The 17,394-nt window shown below is 38.7% G+C and overlaps 1 protein-coding gene across 1 annotated transcript in view; it reads right to left on the bottom strand.

The window, feature by feature from the left end:
- Positions 1 to 521: 521 nt before the first annotated feature.
- LOC106879282 (mediator of RNA polymerase II transcription subunit 16) overlaps positions 522 to 17,394 on the bottom strand; it is a 37,349-nt gene continuing 20,476 nt past the window's right edge. Inside the window, exons 3-9 of the mRNA XM_089361665.1 lie at positions 15,298 to 15,390; positions 13,313 to 13,447; positions 9,335 to 10,000; positions 6,440 to 6,716; positions 4,850 to 5,079; positions 3,218 to 3,320; positions 522 to 1,618 (exon numbers count right to left, since the gene is read on the bottom strand). Of these exons, the coding sequence (XP_089217791.1) occupies positions 918 to 1,618; positions 3,218 to 3,320; positions 4,850 to 5,079; positions 6,440 to 6,716; positions 9,335 to 10,000; positions 13,313 to 13,447; positions 15,298 to 15,390 (2,205 nt within the window). The 3' untranslated portion in view covers positions 522 to 917. The remainder of the gene's footprint in view (positions 1,619 to 3,217; positions 3,321 to 4,849; positions 5,080 to 6,439; positions 6,717 to 9,334; positions 10,001 to 13,312; positions 13,448 to 15,297; positions 15,391 to 17,394) is intronic.

Below are 17,394 nucleotides of genomic sequence, written 5' to 3' on the forward strand. Positions count from 1 at the left end.
GCTTTGATAACCGATGTTGGTATGTTTAAACTTAGCGGTTCGGCATAAGAGACTGAGAGAATAAAATACATTGTCTTTTGGCCTAGAAGCAACTGACATTATCATTAGCATGCCGAGCAAAATGTTTAAAGGCATTTTGTCTGTTTTTATTGTTCTAAGTTCAAATTCCACCGAGATTGATTTGGCCTTTCATCCTTTTAGGGTCGATGAAAATAAGTACCAGTTGAACACTGGGGGGGGGGGGGGGGGGGGTGTTCGATATAACTGTCATACCCACTTTTCTGAACTTGCTGGCCTTGTGCCAAAATCATTATCATTACAAGGGCAGCAAGCCGGTAAAATCAATAATATTGCAAGCAAAATCCTTACTGGCATTTCTTCTGGCTCTTTACAATCATTCAAATCCTGCTAAGAACAAAATTATCGTAAATCGTAACCCCATGCCAAAATTTGAAACCATTATTATGCCTTGAGACTAATAAGGCCCAAATATCATAGTCACAGAAAATACATCAAAAATGTTAATTATTTAATGAGATTTTTATTTGATATCAGAAAATATTGAATGACGTTTAATTTTTTCTTCTTCAATGTCAATATTTTTGGGTTGTTAAAAATAAATAAATTATAAAGTTTCCTAAGAACCTCAATTTCATTTTTTTTTTTCAAGCCTCAGACTCCCTCCCAACATCAGAATCTTCACTGGTTATTGGGATCAGGTTGCTAAATGTATGGGCGTAACCATACACCCCAACCAAAAGGATTTGAAGAAGGAATGGCTGCAAACTGATATGATGATGTCTCGAGAGTATTTTAGGGGACATGACATGTTGAAGGGAATGAAATTTATACAAAATGGTAATGACGACATCTAGATTGTTCCCAGGTAATAGTGTTGTATATGAAAGACGGTCTAGTTAAGTGATAGTCCATTTCCATTGTCCTCCACAAAGACAAGCCGAAGCCCACCGTTTCTCCCAGGCTTTCATCGACGTCGCCGATGAAATGCTTTGTACTAACGATACTGCGCCGCATCGACTACATTCGCGGACCGGCTCTGCTGGTTTTTCACCAAGGTTGATCTGACGAACTATATCATACATCTGCTTGCTCTCCGTCGTAATGTCTGGTATAGTCATAAACTGCTGTTTTTGTTTACAGCTATACACGTAGTTGGGTTCGACGCCGATCTGAAACGTCTGCGGTGTTGACTGGTGGAATATCGCGTAACCTAGCGTGTCTTGACTGAACGTCTGACGTGTATTTCTGATCATCACTTCACTGGTGAGGTGACAGCAATCACTAACAAGACCCTCCTCATATTCGACACTACCACCTTCCTTTACGCACAGCCAGGCTTTCGTTAACAGTTTGAATAGATGGGACATGCACTCAATCGAAGAGTTCATAGTGAAAAATGGAAGGCAATTCGGATTGATGTGGCCCCACAGGCGTATGATGACAAAGAGTTCTCGCAGCACGCTTAGAACAGAACTGTCCCGAATGAGTAGAGAACCAGGTATGTCTGAATATGACTGTTGCAAAGGTATGGAACCCAGAAGATGGAGAGTAAAATCAGCAATCCACTGAATTAAAGGCTGGAAGGACTGTAAAGAGGCTGAAAAAAAAGAGAATTATGTTAAATGTTATCATAATTATATTGTTATCATTATCATCATCAAGGCAGTGAGCTGAGCTGGCAGAATCGTTAGCACACCAGGCAAAATATTTGGTGGCTCTTCATCTATCTTTACGTTCTGAGTTCAAATTCTGCCGAGGTCGACTTTGCCCTTCATCCTTTCAGAGTCAATAAATTAAGAACCAGTTGAGCACTGGGGTCAATGTATTCGACTTGTCCCCTCCCCCAAAATTTCAGGCCTTGTACCTATACTAGAAATTATTATTATTATTATTAAGGCAGTGAGCTTGGCAGAATTGTTAGCGTGCTGGATAAAATGCTTAGTGGCATTTTGAGTTCCAATTCCGCCAAGGTCGATTTTGCCTTTCATCATTTTGAGGTTGTTAAAATAAGGTTCTGCTGCAGGTCAGGCACTGGTCTGCTTGGAATGAAGGCAAGGAGTTGGCTCTGGACTTGCACAGTTCACTTTCGATGCCAACCTGCCAAATACCAACTCTGATGCTATGACATAAAGAGATCCAGTAAAATCACATGCTATGTTCCAAATACCAGCTGAATAACAATAGTTATTTCATTAACTTATAAGAAACAAAGGCATTGCATTTCAACAGAAATAAGGTAACAAAATTTAATTTTGTTAACTACAAATGCTATTAAAGAAGACCAATACATCACTAGATGGTAGCTTGGAAAGAAATTATTTTCTACAACCCATTAAACTTTAAAACTAATTTATGCAAACAGGATAGCATGCTTAATTTTAAAATATAATTTAACCTTTTTTATTACCATATTTCTGCTGAAATACACTGCTTTGTTTCAATAAATTTTGAAAACAATGAAGAATGAGTTTGTTGTTAATAAGCTGGTATTTGAGACATAAATTAATGAAATTTTAATGGAAGGTCTTAATTCAGATCACTTTAAAACAACTTTTATATCAGAACTATGAGCAGCCTGCGACAGGTTGGTATCAAGAGTTGAAAAATAGTCTTATCTTACACAAATTTGACCCTTTTTAAACCATTAACATAGAAAAAAAAAAAAATTCAAACCAGAAAGATTTAACTTATAAATTTAAGACACTGCCTTTAATATATAGACACAACACTGAAATGATTTCACAGTATAAAGGCCAAAGTTTTTTTAACTTTAACCCTGGTAGCCAGTTGTATTAAATATAGACACAAATAGCAATTGCCACATATCACCTCCTCCAATACCCCCTCCCCTCTCAAGGGGAAGCAGGTATTGAAGGACTGTGTCAGTATTGGTGACTACCAGGGCTGGTTCCATGTAAAAACCTACTTTGCCTGTGCTCGTACCACGTAAAAGGCACTCAGTCCATTCTGCAGGGTGGTTGGTGTTAGGAAGGGCATCCAGCTATAAAAACCATGCCAAAACTGACACAGAAGTCTGATGCAGTCTTCTGCTTGGCCAGTTCCTGTCAAGCCAGCAAAGAAAGGAAACGTTAAACAATAATAATAATGATTTTGAAAAACAGGAGATATTCCTACAGTATTATTGGCTAGTGCTGATATTAAATTATTGTTTATGACAAATTTGTAGAGTACTTACCAGCATCAACAAGGAAATCACTGAATTCTAAATTTGTCAGCAGAATCAATAATTCTGATTCACTGCTTTTGTTACAAAGCATTGATAGTTTCTCAGCAGGATTCTACAATGGAATAACAAAAAACAGAAAATTTTAAAACAGTCTTTTACTGTGATAGTGTTGTGGTACTGACTTGAAGGGTTTAGTCAAGCAAATTGATCCCAGTACTTTTCTGTATAGCCTAGCCTAGACTTATTCTATCAGTATCTTTACACTGAACTGCTAAGTTCCAGAGATGTAAACAACAGGACTTCAATAGTCAAGCAGTGAGGGCCGACAAACATAAAGACAGACACACACACACAACAGGCTGCTTTTCGTTTCCATCAACCACAACCACTGACAAGGCTTTGGTTAGCCTGGGGCTCTAGTAGAAGGCACTTGCCCAAGGTGCCACACAGTGGAAATGAACTTGGAACCATGCTGTTAGGAAGCAAATTCTTATCACGCAGCCAACACCCTTTTCATACAAAACTAAGTTTTTAACAATTGTTTCAGCAAGTAATGAACCATTAAGGTACTTAAAGTGACTACTCCACAAGAAGGTGACAAATAATAGATTTTAGCACAGGGTCAACAATTTAGAGGGGTAATAATAATTCTTATTCACTAGGCTGTTGATACAGAGTACATGCATTAGTGGATACAATGATAAGGACATCATTACTTTTAGTAGAGGAAGATAGGTTCCTAGTTCAAATCTCATCTAGAACTTGGTACATATTGAGGAATAAGATGCCTGATGTTAACTAGAGATCAAAGTGATTCAAGCACAAGCATCATCATAGCTTCTGCATCCAGTTAGCCAACTCCTTTCAAACCGTCCAACCCATGCCAGCATGGAGATCAGCCATTAAAAGACATATAAACGATGAGCTTCTTTCAGTTCCTTCTGCGAAAACCACTCACAAGGACTGTAGTAGAAGACACTTGCCTAAGGTGTCACACAATGGGATTGAACTTGAAATCATTTGATTGAAAAGGTAACTTCTCAATCAAACAGCCACATCTGCATCTATATACAGTACTGAAAATAAAAAGTACCCCAGTTTCTGAAATCAGGGACTATTTTAGCAGTCTCATCTATGTAGCAGAACTTACAGAATCGTCACATTAAATACTAACATATTGTTGTTGGTACTCCGTCGCTTAAGACGTCGAGGGTTCTAGTTGATCCGATCAACAGAACAGCCTGCTCGTGAAATTAACGTGCAAGTGGCTGAGCACTCCACAGACACGTGTACCCTTAACGTAGTTCTCGGGGATATTCAGCGTGACACAGTGTGACAAGGCTGACCCTTTGAATTACAGGCACAACAGAAACAGGAAGAAAGAGAGAGAAAGTTGTGGTGAAAGAGTACAGCAGGGTTCGCCACCATCCCCTGCCGGAGCCTCGTGGAGCTTTAGGTGTTTTCGCTCAATAAACACTCACAACTCCCGGTCTGGGAATTGAAACTGTGATCCTATGACCGCGAGTCCGCTGCCCTAATCACTGGGCCATTGTGCCTATTAACATATAAATAAAAACAAAACAACAAAAATGTGCTGTGAAATTTTTAAAGGAAAGTTCCTTGGTTTAAGCTGGTACATACATTATCTTGGGAAGATATTTGCCGTGGACGCAGGATTCCTTTGAAGACAGTTGCAATTGTGTAGAGGAGGAGTTTAGCCTGACAGTCAGCTGCAAGATGGTAGCTGTTGGCACTGCTTTTGTACAAAGCCATTTTGATGGCCAAAAGACGAGAACACATCAATTCTTGAACTGCTGTTGGCTGCTTCTGGAAGTTGTCGTTCAGCTTTTGACAAATGTCCTCTATCATACCTACAAAAGATAAGTAAACAGTTTCAATTCTGTGTTGGTGTGTCTATGTACAGTTACTTACATTGTTGGAAATAGCAGCCAAATTTACCTGTTTATGATAAAAAGAAGACACATTGGATAGTGCAGTCCTAGATACACAGAATGTCATTTCTGGAGTGCTTCTGATTATGGGCCAGTTGGATTACAGTCGAACCAACACTAAACAGCAACACACGCACACATATGCACATACATGTGTATATATGTGTGTGTGTGTGTGTATACACCCACACATAGATATATACATACAAAAAATACTGGCATTCCATCAGTTACATTGACAAGGGTTCCAGTTGATCTTATCAGCAGAAGAGCCTGCTCATGAAATTAATGTGCAAGTGGCTGACCCATATTCTTAAGATAGTTCTTAGGGAGATTGAGCAAGACACAGAATGCGACAAGGCTGGCTCTTTGAAATACAGGTACAACTCATTTTTGTCAGCATCATGAAATAAAATGTCTTGCTCAAGGACACTACATGCTGCTGGGAATTGAACTCACAACCTTACAGTCATGAGCCAAATACCCTAACCACTTAGCCACACACACATTCACCATCATCATTTAAGGTCCGTCTTCCATGCATGGTAGGACAGTTGACAGGAACCGGCAAGGTAGAAAACTGCCCCAAGCTACTGTGTCTGTTTTGGAAGAGATTTTACGGCTGGATGCCCTTCCAAATGCCAACCACTTTACAGTGTGGACTATATGCTTTTTTTGTGGCACCAGCACTGGCAAGGTCACCAAGTAACTTGCAAGACAAGGAATTTTGAGGAGGGGAACTTGTGTCAGAGGATGCAAAGTTAGAATGTGACAAATAGCAAGAGAGGCAGAAACAGGTGTCTTGCTATAGAGGAAGTACATGGTTACTCAGCGAAAGAGAGAGGGAGGGGAGGAAGAGAGAGGCACAAGAAAGGGGACAGAAACAGGTGTGTTGATGTAAAGGAGGTGCTTAGTTACCTAGTCAAATGAAAAACAAGAGAAGGGAAGAGAGAGTGTGATTATGAATGAGGGTAGAAATAGGTGTGCTGCTATAGAGAATAAATACCAATAAGGAAAATAAACAAGGATATTGAATTGTTACCACAAAAATATTAAATAGATGTGATATTTGGGGTACAAAAATGCCCTACTTTCCTAAAGGATTTCTATACTGAAATATCAAATCCACTCGCAAAGCTTTGGTCAGCCCAATTATTGTACAAGACACTTGCCGAAGGTGCCAACTTCTTACCACACAACCACGCCTGCAACCTAAGTGCCAAAAAAAAAAAAAAAATGAAGAAAGAAACCACAAGATTATAGAAGATAGAATACTCACTCTGTTTGGTGGCTAAGAGAATATCCCACCAGTCCCAGCCTGTCGTTGCAGCGTACTCAAGTAGGAGCACTATATAGGTGGGTGACATCTGGACACCAGTGTCGTTAGCATTGACAGAGCGGAACAAGTAGATGTTGTTGTCTTTGACACCAATCATCCCACAACTGCTGTGTGTCTGTAATAACACTGACAGATGGGAAGGTTGGTTGTGATTGAGATTGCGCTTTTCAGGGATACTGAGTTCCCGAAATTGGTCCACACAACAGTTATAAATTACCTAAGGAGAGATAATAGTAATAATGATTTCTGTGCAAAACATTTAAAAAATAATTAAAACTGAAATAATAATAATAATAATCTCAAATTTTAAAACAAACACATAATTTTCTTATGGTTTCTTAAACATTCTCTAGAACAACACTATGTACAAATCCAAATATATGGTACCCTAGGCATAACACCTACATGAACTTCTAACTTGTTGTCTCTTGAGGTCTCTGGGTGAGACTTGGATCCAACTTGTACAAATGCAAAGCAAAAGTCAAACATGAAACAATAATAATGATAGTAATAATAATAATGGTTTTAAATTTTAGCATAAGGCGAGCAATTTCAAGGGAGGGTCTAAGTCGATTACATCAACCCCAGTGTTCAACTGGTACTTATTTTATCAACCCTGAAAGGATGAAGGGAAAAGTCAATCATGGCAGAATTTGAACTTAGATCATAAAGATGGATGAAAAGCCACTAAGCATTTTGCCCAGTGTTCTAATGATTCTGCCAGCTCACTGCCTTAAAATAAATTTTATTAAAAATAACATCATCATCATCATCATCGTTTAACGTCTGCTTTCCATGCTAGCATGAGTTGGACGATTTGACTGAGGACTGGTGAAACCAGATGGCTACACCACGCTCCAATCTGATTTGGCAGAGTTTCTACAGCTGGATGCCCTTCCTAACGCCAACCACTCAGAGAGTGTAGTGGGTGCTTTTATGTGTCACCCGCACGAAACTCTTTCTACTCTAGGCAGAAAGCCTGAAATTTTTTTATGGTAGGGAACTAGTCAATTACCTTAACCCCAGTGTTCAACTGATATTTTATCAATCCTGAAACAATTAAGGGTAAAGCTGACCTCATCAGAATTTGAACTCAGAACATAAAAAGCAAGAGAAATGTCATTAAGCATGTTACCCAGTGTGCTAATGGTTCTGTCATAATAATAATAATAATAATTGTCTCAAATTTTGGACACGAGGCTAGCAATTTCGAAGAGAGCAGATTAGTTAACTACATCAACTCCAGTACTTGACTGGTACTTTATTATGGCAAAACTGACCTTGGTAAGGATTGAACTCAAAACTTAAAGAGCCAGAACACATATCTCTGAGCAATTTTTGCTGATGCACTAACGATTCAGCCAATCTAGCATCCTAATAAGAATGGTTTCTACAATAGGCACAAGGCCAGCAATTTTTTAGGAGAGGATATTGTTCAACCACGTAATCTCCAATGCATAACTGGTATACTGTTTTATACACAAGGACAAAAGTTGCCTTTGGTGGGATTTGAACCCATAACGTAAAGTTTCAATAACAGTAGCGATTTTTATAACAGAGGTACAAGGTCACAAGTTGTTGGAAGGGTTATTTCAATTACACTGACCACAGACGGGAATTTAAAAAAAAGAAAAAAAAAGCAAGGCTGACCTTGATGAGATTTGAGCTCAGAATATAAAGAACCACAGGAGGCGCAATGGCCTAGTGGTTAGGGCAGCGGACTCGCGGTTTCGATTCCCAGACTGGGCGCTGTGAGTGTTTATTGAGCGAAAACACCTAAAGCTCCACGAGGCTCCGGCAGCGGATGGTGGCGAACCCTGCTGTACTCTTTCACCACACTCTTACTTCCTGCTTCTGTTGTGCCTGTAATTCGAAGGGTCAGCCTTGTCACGCTGAATATCCCCGAGAACTACGTTAAAGGTACACGTGTCTGTGGAGTGCTCAGCCACTTGCACGTTAATTTCACGAGCAGGCTGTTCCGTTGATCGGATCAACTGGAACCCTCGACGTCGTAAGCGACGGAGTGTCAACAACAACAAGATCAAACATTTGGAATCTGTTGGTTAAAGCGATAGCTAGTACTAGATAAATAATCGAGTCAATTACATGTGTACCGAGATGTTGGATTGCGGCCATCCTGGGGCAGCACTGACTTTAATAATCTGAGTTGATTACATCAACTGGTCAGTCCCAGTAACTACAAATGACTAAATCGTCCAGTCGTTAAACTGCGATAGTTGTGTACCGTAACTTCAGTAGAGTCTGAGTTATGTACCTTGTTCAAGGGGCGTAACTCAATGATAAAAGTTCCGTAACGCGAATATTATTCAATCACCGATGTTCCAATTCTTTGGAACGGAAATCAATGAGAAAATAGGGACGACTTCAGAAACAAAACATTAGACAAATAATGAGATTAGAATAAAAAGTAGAATGGAAGTTAGGTTTCAGAGACTTCAGTACCCCAGTAAAGGGCAAAGACCACAGAACTACATTAATATTACCGGCAGGAGGCACATAAATATGAAATTGAGGACCGACCAAAGGTAACGGAGGAACTCAACTTTTTGTGAAATGCATCTCAGTTGTGGCCACTTAAAGAAGATAATTGACCCTTTAGCTTTCAGACCAGCTACATCAGACCCAAATATTCCATTTGTTATATGTTTAAACTAGCTAGATCTGGCCTCTTAGACCTTCCCTACAAGATCATTCTACAAATAAACAATCACATCATCAAAGTCGCAGATATTGATTGCATGATTGCTACAAAACATTGTGAATAAATGAGTATTACATTTGACAGATTAATTAAAAGAGTAAAGACATGTTTACCTGGAAACTGTAGCGGTGAATCAACTTAATAATACCATTTCTGTAGGCAACTGCAATGTAAGGCGTGAAGCCACTTGTTTCCATACCACAAGGCATCGTTGGTAGTTTAGGCCCAGCTATAGCCGTCACCATGGTGTTGTGTGTAACCGTAGCTTTATGCATCCATTTCGGGGTTTTATAGACAGTGTTCGGTTTACTATTCGTATGGAACATCCTGTGCAAGGAATGTGTTTGTTCCACTAACTGCCAGAAATCGATCCAGCTGAAGTTCTGACCACCAACACAGATCACAAGTGTATCACTATAGTCCTTGTTCACAAACTGAACGTGTGTGACACAGAAGTTCTGTTGGTCAACACCGGTAGCAGCTGTTGGGCCAGTCGGCCGGCCAACGACACCAACCCCTCCACTGGCTTCTGTGTGACACTTCACGTACAGACTAGCACTGGCACGACTCGTGATGACGCAGCTGGTCTGCTCCATGGACAAAGACACAAGAAAACATTGAATGGCAGAAGACGGCATACCATCGGTGGTAGCTATCATCAAGTCTCCATTGGCATTGTAGGCAATGTCGGCTAGAGATGCCCGTAAGTGTGCAGGAGACAGACTTTCTACATAAGAACGTATCCTAGGTTCTGTATTTTGGATCAGTCCAACGGATACCTATAGAGTAAAAAAAAAAAAAAAAAAGACAAATATTTTAAAAACTATACAAACAAAAGATTAAATTATCAGAAATATAAGATTGTAATTTTTCAAATGATGACAATGATGATAATGGTGGTTATGATAACAAAATTAATCCTGTTTTTATATGATGAAAGTTATTTTTAAGGCTTCTCTTTTACTTGTTTCAGTCATTTGACTGCAGCCATGCTGGAGCACTGCCTTTAGTTGAGCAAATCGACCCCAGGACTTATTCTTTGTAAGCCTGGATGAATGACAATTAATTTGATCAAACATATCCTGAGGATGTCAGTTAAGAAGTGTCTCAAATGAAAAAGGATAATGATGAATCTCAAAGAAGCCATAGTTCTCAGCAGGAAGATAGTGGTGGCAATGTAATTACTGGTATCAGATTGCTAGATTGCCAATTCCAGGAAAAATCCTCAAATTTTAGGTGTTTCTGTTGTGGTCTTCCGTTAATGTCTTTCATCTTTCAGATGCATGGTTGTTTAACCCTGTAGCATTTAAACTGACCATATCTGGCTCAAATATTTTACTTGTTATGTGTTCAAAGTAGCCAGATTCAGCTACTCACACCTATCCTACAATGTCATTCTAATACTAAACAAATCTCACAGCTCCAAGATAATGCATGATTAATTCAAAACAAAGCCATACATTTGACAGAGTAATCTGAATGCTAAAGGGTTAAGAGATTCACTTCCTAACCACATCGCTCTGGGTGCAGACTCACTTGAAGACATTTTGACAAGCATTTTCTACAGCCCTGGGCTGAACAAAGTTTTAGGAATGGTTTCGGCAGACAGAAACTGAAACATTGTGAGTGGTGCCATGTAAAAAGCACCCAGTACACTCTGTAAAGTGGTTGGCCTTAAGAAGGGCATCCAGCTGCAGAAACCAAGCCAAAACAGTCTATGGAACTTGGTGTAGCCCCTGACCTTTGCCAGTTCCTGTCAACCTGTCCAACTTGTGCCAGCATGGAAAACGAACGTTAAATGTTGATGATGATGGTGGTATTCCCATCATACAATTGGTATCATCTACTAACAGTTTTCTGTGAAAACATGTCCACTCAAGGGATTATACTACCTTACATAGTAACAGGTGAGGGTCAGCGATGAGAAGAGCATCTGACTGTTGAAATTCTGCCTCAATACATACCGTGCATACAAGCAAGGAAAAGAGGACACTAAAACAATGATGATTATGATGAGGACGTGTTTTTTAACGTTTTATTGGTGCAGAGCTCTGGTACAGATACGAGTTCTCTCCCTGCAACCAGGACTCTTAACAAATAAGCAAACTAATTAAAAATAACCACGAATGGTTAATGGTGATTTTGTATAGGGCTTTCCTATAAGTAGGTTATCTCCCTTGGCTAGGCGGCGCTCCATGTAGATAATTAAACTTCCGCAGACTACCCACGCCATTGTTATTGCTTTACGTCTTATCATGGATATAAAGCAGCTTGATGATTCAGCTATCGAAGTACTTACTGTGCCTGAGTTAAAGAAATATTTAAGATTATATGGTCAGTATGTTACTGGAAGAAAGGCGGACTTGACTGAAAGGTTGAAAGGAATAAAAATTCTGTCGATGAAGAATGTCAACAAAGTAAATTCATCGGAAGATACTTCAGACAGGAATAAGCAGAAGCTTATATCTCCTCTCAGTGAAGTATTGCCTGATCTAAAGATCTTTGTAAGTTGCCGAATTTCACAGATAATGACATAATTACCTCGTGCTACGGATGAAAGTAAAGCAACAGTTAAGGAGTGGCATATTTTACCACGACAGACACGTACACAGCATCGAATACCACGATGTGAGTGAAAGCTGCTCTCACTGTATTGTCCGGTGTCTGGTAATCCCTTCAATACCGACATCAAACCAAAAAAAGAATCCTGACCACAGAGTGTGGGTAATTATGTCAAATGTCACTGGCAATGTGCATTCAGCTGATTGCAAATGTTAAAGCAAGTCACTGAGCATGCATACATGTCATACGGGAGAGTTCCAATCAGGGATGGATAACAACCTTATAGGAACCCCCTATAGTGATAGATCTGTAATAATATATTGGTTCATCCCATAAATAAATGTGGCTTCTTCAATTGCATGAACTAAAAGTCAGAGCGGGATGGGGTAAACTACCTGCATCAACTTGCTATAAAAACAGGTATTAATTTTACCTTGTTCTTATTCTTAGTGCAAGTTTTGAAGAGTGCAGCTTGATTTTAACAGTTATTTTTTCAAAGCTATAATGAAAGTGACAAAAGAACACATTCAGCATATTACGCTTTATGAGTTCAATAAAGGCAATAATGCAACGGAAAGTGCAAGGAATATTAATGCTGTATATGGGGATTGGACAATAAGCGTAAGCCAGTGCCAATGGTGGTTCCAGAAATTCCGAGCCATAAACTACAGCCTAGAGGATGAGCTGAAGTGACCAGTCCAATATATATATACTTCTAATATACTCTTTTACTTGTTTCAGTGATTTGACTGTGGCCATGCTGGAGAACCACCTTTAGTCGAGCAAATTGACCCCAGAGCTTATTCTTTCTAAGCCTAGTACTTATTCTATCGGTCTCTTTTGCCAAACCACTAGGTTACAGGGACGTAAACACACGAGCACCGGTCATCAAGGGGGGGGGACACACAAATACAAATATACAAATATATATATATATATATATATAAAGACACCATTTCGAGCGTGGCCGTTGCCAGTACCACCTGACTGGCCTTCGTGCGGGTGACACGTAAAAGCACCCACTACACTCCCTGAGTGGTTGGCGTTAGGAATGGCATCCAGCTTTAGAAACTCTGCCAAATTAGATTGGAGCCTGGTGTTGCCATCCGGTTTCACCAGTCCTCAGTCAAATCGTCCAACCCATGCTAGCATAGAAAGCGGACGTTAAACGATGATGATGATGATAATATACAATTATAAGGACAAAAAGAAAAAAATTATCCCCAATTCGGGGATAACTATATTTTCATAAATTTCTGTTAGCTTGCTTTCCTTGTTTCGACAAGTGGTGTAATAATGTAAGTGAAAATATTTTATGTGGTTAGACGATTTAGTGTCTTTTTTCCAGCATATTGGCAAAAAAATTTTTTTTCTTTTTGCCGTTATTTATAATTGTATATATATATATATATATATATATATATATACCAATATAAAATAACAATGCTGCTGATGATGACAGGAAATAACGATTAAAATGAATTAAAATAAAATATACAAAAAAAGAAAGGAGTAAAATGTTATCATACCAGACCAGTTGATGTGACACAGACAAAGCCATCCAATGGGCGGCCACCAAAGTGACTTAAAGAAGGAGAGAACAAAGTATGGGGAAACTTCTCTCGGTATTTCAGATTGTCCCGTTTGTCAGCATTGAATCTGATCTGTGAAAGAGACAAAAAAAAAAAAGAAAAAATGATTATTCATTTAGCCTTGTTTCATGGATGTTATTTCTTCTTTTTTTTTTTTTAACCAATGTCCATTCTTATTTCTTTATTGCCCACAAGGGGCTAAACATAGAGGGAACAAACAAGGACAGACAAAGGGACTAAGTTGATTACATCGACCCCAGTGCGTAACTGGTACTTAATTTATCGACCCCGAAAGGATAAAAGGCAAAGTCGACCTCGGCAGAATTTGTACTCAGAACGTAACAGCAAACGAAATACTGCTAAGCATTTTGCCCAGCAGGGTAAAGTTTCTGCCAGCTTGCCGATGTCCATTCTGCTGCATGGTTGATGTTAGGAAAGGCATCCAACTGTAAAACCATTCCAAAACAGACACAAAAGTCTGATCCAAGTCTCCGGCCTAGCCAGCTCCTGTCAAACCATCTAACCTATGTCAGCATGGAAGGCAGATGTTAAACGATGATGATGATGAAATGTGAAAACCCTACATGTGATAAACTAGTACAGCTTAAGGAAATCATAACCTGTTAGAACTTACAAAAGCTACATTACTTTCTCATTAATTTTTCTTCAAACATTCTTCTTAGATCCTGATGTTTGTTCATTCCATCATACATTTTAACATGCTGCTTCCAGCAATATAAACAAGACTTTTGACTACGTCTAGCATGCAAATCTCCAGGCCAAACCCACCCATTTATGACCTCAATCCATCTCTCATCTTTTGAATTGATGGCTTCCTTTCAATTCACAGACCATCACAATATGTGACACAGTCAGTGTGTTTCAGGGTTTGGCTATGTCCTACATACTCTTTTTTTCCAAATCACCAACAACTTGCCATCATCTCCCAACAATATCCACTCTAATGCAAATCACACCACCATTCATTCTACCCCAACCTTCAACATCCATATGTAATTCAAAGGCAACTTAGACACCTCACACCTAACTTGCAATGGTTCCATGAAGAGATTCTGTGAAGTAGTAAGAATAAGGAAAGTAATGCTGCAATGTCTGCTGGGTAATTTCAGATATATAGGTTCTACTTCCAAGGTCATGCTAATCTTTCTCCTTCAACACAACCAACTGAAAAATCAAGAAAATATTTCTGCAACCATCTCTCTAAAAGAAAAGCATGCAACTAGAATCTTCAAGTTTGCTAAAAATCGTAAGGCTTCACTATCACTGAGGATCTCTCTCTGGACCAGATGTATGTATTTAACATAGCAAAGATAATAGCAAAAACACTGGTCAAAAATCTACATCAGAGAAAAGACAGGACTTCTTCCTCAGGACCAGAAATATTTCACTCCTCAACAACTGTTTGCTCTCCAGTAAAGTGAGGTGAGACCCAAATCAATATACTTGATGCCAAGACCATAGATAGCCCCTTCTTCCAGACCATGCAAAAAGGACAAAGGGGAAAAAAAAAACTCACTTTATCTCTTCACCGTAGTTCATATCACCAGGTATTAAGTAGAACCTATATATCTGAAATTACCCAGCAGACATTGCAGCATTACTTTCCTTATTCTTACTACTTCAGAAAAAAACTTGCTCAAGAGGCAACCACATCCTCTATAAAAAGACATCCCCATTTTTTTTATGCCATAAAATCTTGACAATGAAAGAAGAAAAAGAAAAGACGGAAAGCAAGCAAGAAAGAAAGAAGAAAGCAAGAAGAAGAAAGGAAGCAAGAAAGGAGAAAGGAAGAAGAAAGAGAGAATAAAAAGAGAAAAGAAAGAGGAGAGGAGAAGGCAAAGGGAGTGAAGGAGAAGAAGGATAATGAGTAGTAGTAGAAAAGGGGACATAAACTCACTTACCAAAACACCATTATGTAACCATGCCAGAGAAAGAATGTCCTCGCCAGACAACTGCACCTCCCCAAGACAGCTCCATTTGTTTAACATATGATCCTGCAAAAAGTGTTTATACAGTAGTTAAAAGTACAAAGTAAACAAACAACTTTTCACCATAAATATATATTTGTTGAGAAAGACTGAACATAACAGGAAAATATATTTATAATTATTTGTAAATATATTTTTTTTATTATTATTATATAAGTCTTCTGTTTCCAAATTTCCGCTTAAAATATACACAGCCCACCAAAGCCTTGTGAGTGGATTTGGTAGACGGAAACTGAAAAGATACCTATCTTTTATATACATATACATATACACACACATATATATATATATATATATGCATACATACATACATACATACATATGTATATATGTGTATATATAAACACACATGCATATTATAGACACACACACACATATATATGTACATATATACACAGACATATATACACACACACATATATACATATATACATACATACATGTATATAGTCATACACATACATATATACATACATACATACCACACACACAAATATACATAAACATATATATAGATTCAGGTGAATATGGTACTTCAGTTTAGGCACCAGGATTTGGTACGGTATTATCCATACAATTTCAAAGGTGATTAAAATCAAAATAAGCAACAAGGATATCCAGAGGTAATGCAGTACGATCGTTTCAAGCAACTCCCTTTAATTGAACAATGTAATCATTACATCAATTCAAAATGCAGAGCAATCTAACCCACAGCCTTATTATAGTGAGCTGAATAACCTAACCACATGATGGTTTATGATGTATATATGTACTCGTGTGTGTGTGTGTGTGTGTGTGTGCATATGTTTGTGTGTATCCCTTGTTTTGACATCATCTGATAATTGTAAATGAGCATCACCGTCATACAAGCAGTGTCGTTCTTTCCCAGACTTCCATAAAAATAAACATGTCCAAACGTGGGGAAATATTACTTTGCTTGGAAACAAGTGAGGGTTGGCAACAAAGGAAAGAAAGGGGTGGGGTGGAAGGGACATCTGGCTGCAGAAAAATTTGCTCCAACAAATTCCGCCTGACCCATGCAAGCATGGAAAAATGGATATTAAATAATAATGACGATGATGATGATGATGATGCTTTCTCTCAATTAATTTTCACAGTAATGAAGCATTTAGCAAAATAGCTTTGCCATTATGAAACTGGAATTTAAAACATAAATCAACACAAAATTTTGATGGAAGATTTTAATTTGGTTCACTTTAAGATGGGAAAAGTTTGAATTATAGAACCAGGACTTGGTTATCTCAGGCAAGTTAGTGCCAAACAAGTTAATAGACAATAACCTATTGGGTGCTTGGGTTGCAACTGAAGGCCTCATCTCCATGAAGAGACAGTACACTGGGGTGGTTTTCCACTATTCTCTCACAGCCCAGGAGAGGATTTGAATCCCTGCACTGCATTCTAAAACATACACCACCTTTTGATGCCTATGAGGTAGCCTGTATGTGGTTAGTTAAATTGCTGAAAATAACAGTTAAATCTCCCGCAAAACCATAGCAAAGTCTTGAAGGTGTAGACAGAGCTGAGTAAATAGAGTTTGTTTGGTAACCATGTGGTATCAAGTTCTATATCACTGCACAGCACCTTTGGCAAATGCTTTGTACTCTAAGTTTGGACCAACCAACTCAGAGATTGTAGGAAGTCTTTTATGTATATGCACATGTGTGTGTGTGTACACATAGACACATACAGCATGGCTGTGTAGTTTAGAAGCTGTCTTCCCAACCAAATGGTTTCAGGTTCAGTCCCACCACATGGCACTTTGGTAAGTGTCATCCAATATAGTCCCAGGATGACCAAAGCCTTGTGAGTGGATTAGGTAGATGAAAACTGAAAGAAGCACATAATATATATATATTACCATAATATACATATTACCATATTTGAAAATAGGTGAGTGTTAGTGACAGGAAGGGCATCCAGTTGTAGAAAATCTTCCTCAATGAATTTCATACAACCCACATGAGCATAGAAATACGGAAGTTATGATGA

This window comes from Octopus bimaculoides, chromosome 13, assembly GCF_046866305.1.
Source record: "Octopus bimaculoides isolate indiv1 chromosome 13, ASM4686630v1, whole genome shotgun sequence".
NCBI lineage: Eukaryota > Metazoa > Mollusca > Cephalopoda > Octopoda > Octopodidae > Octopus > Octopus bimaculoides.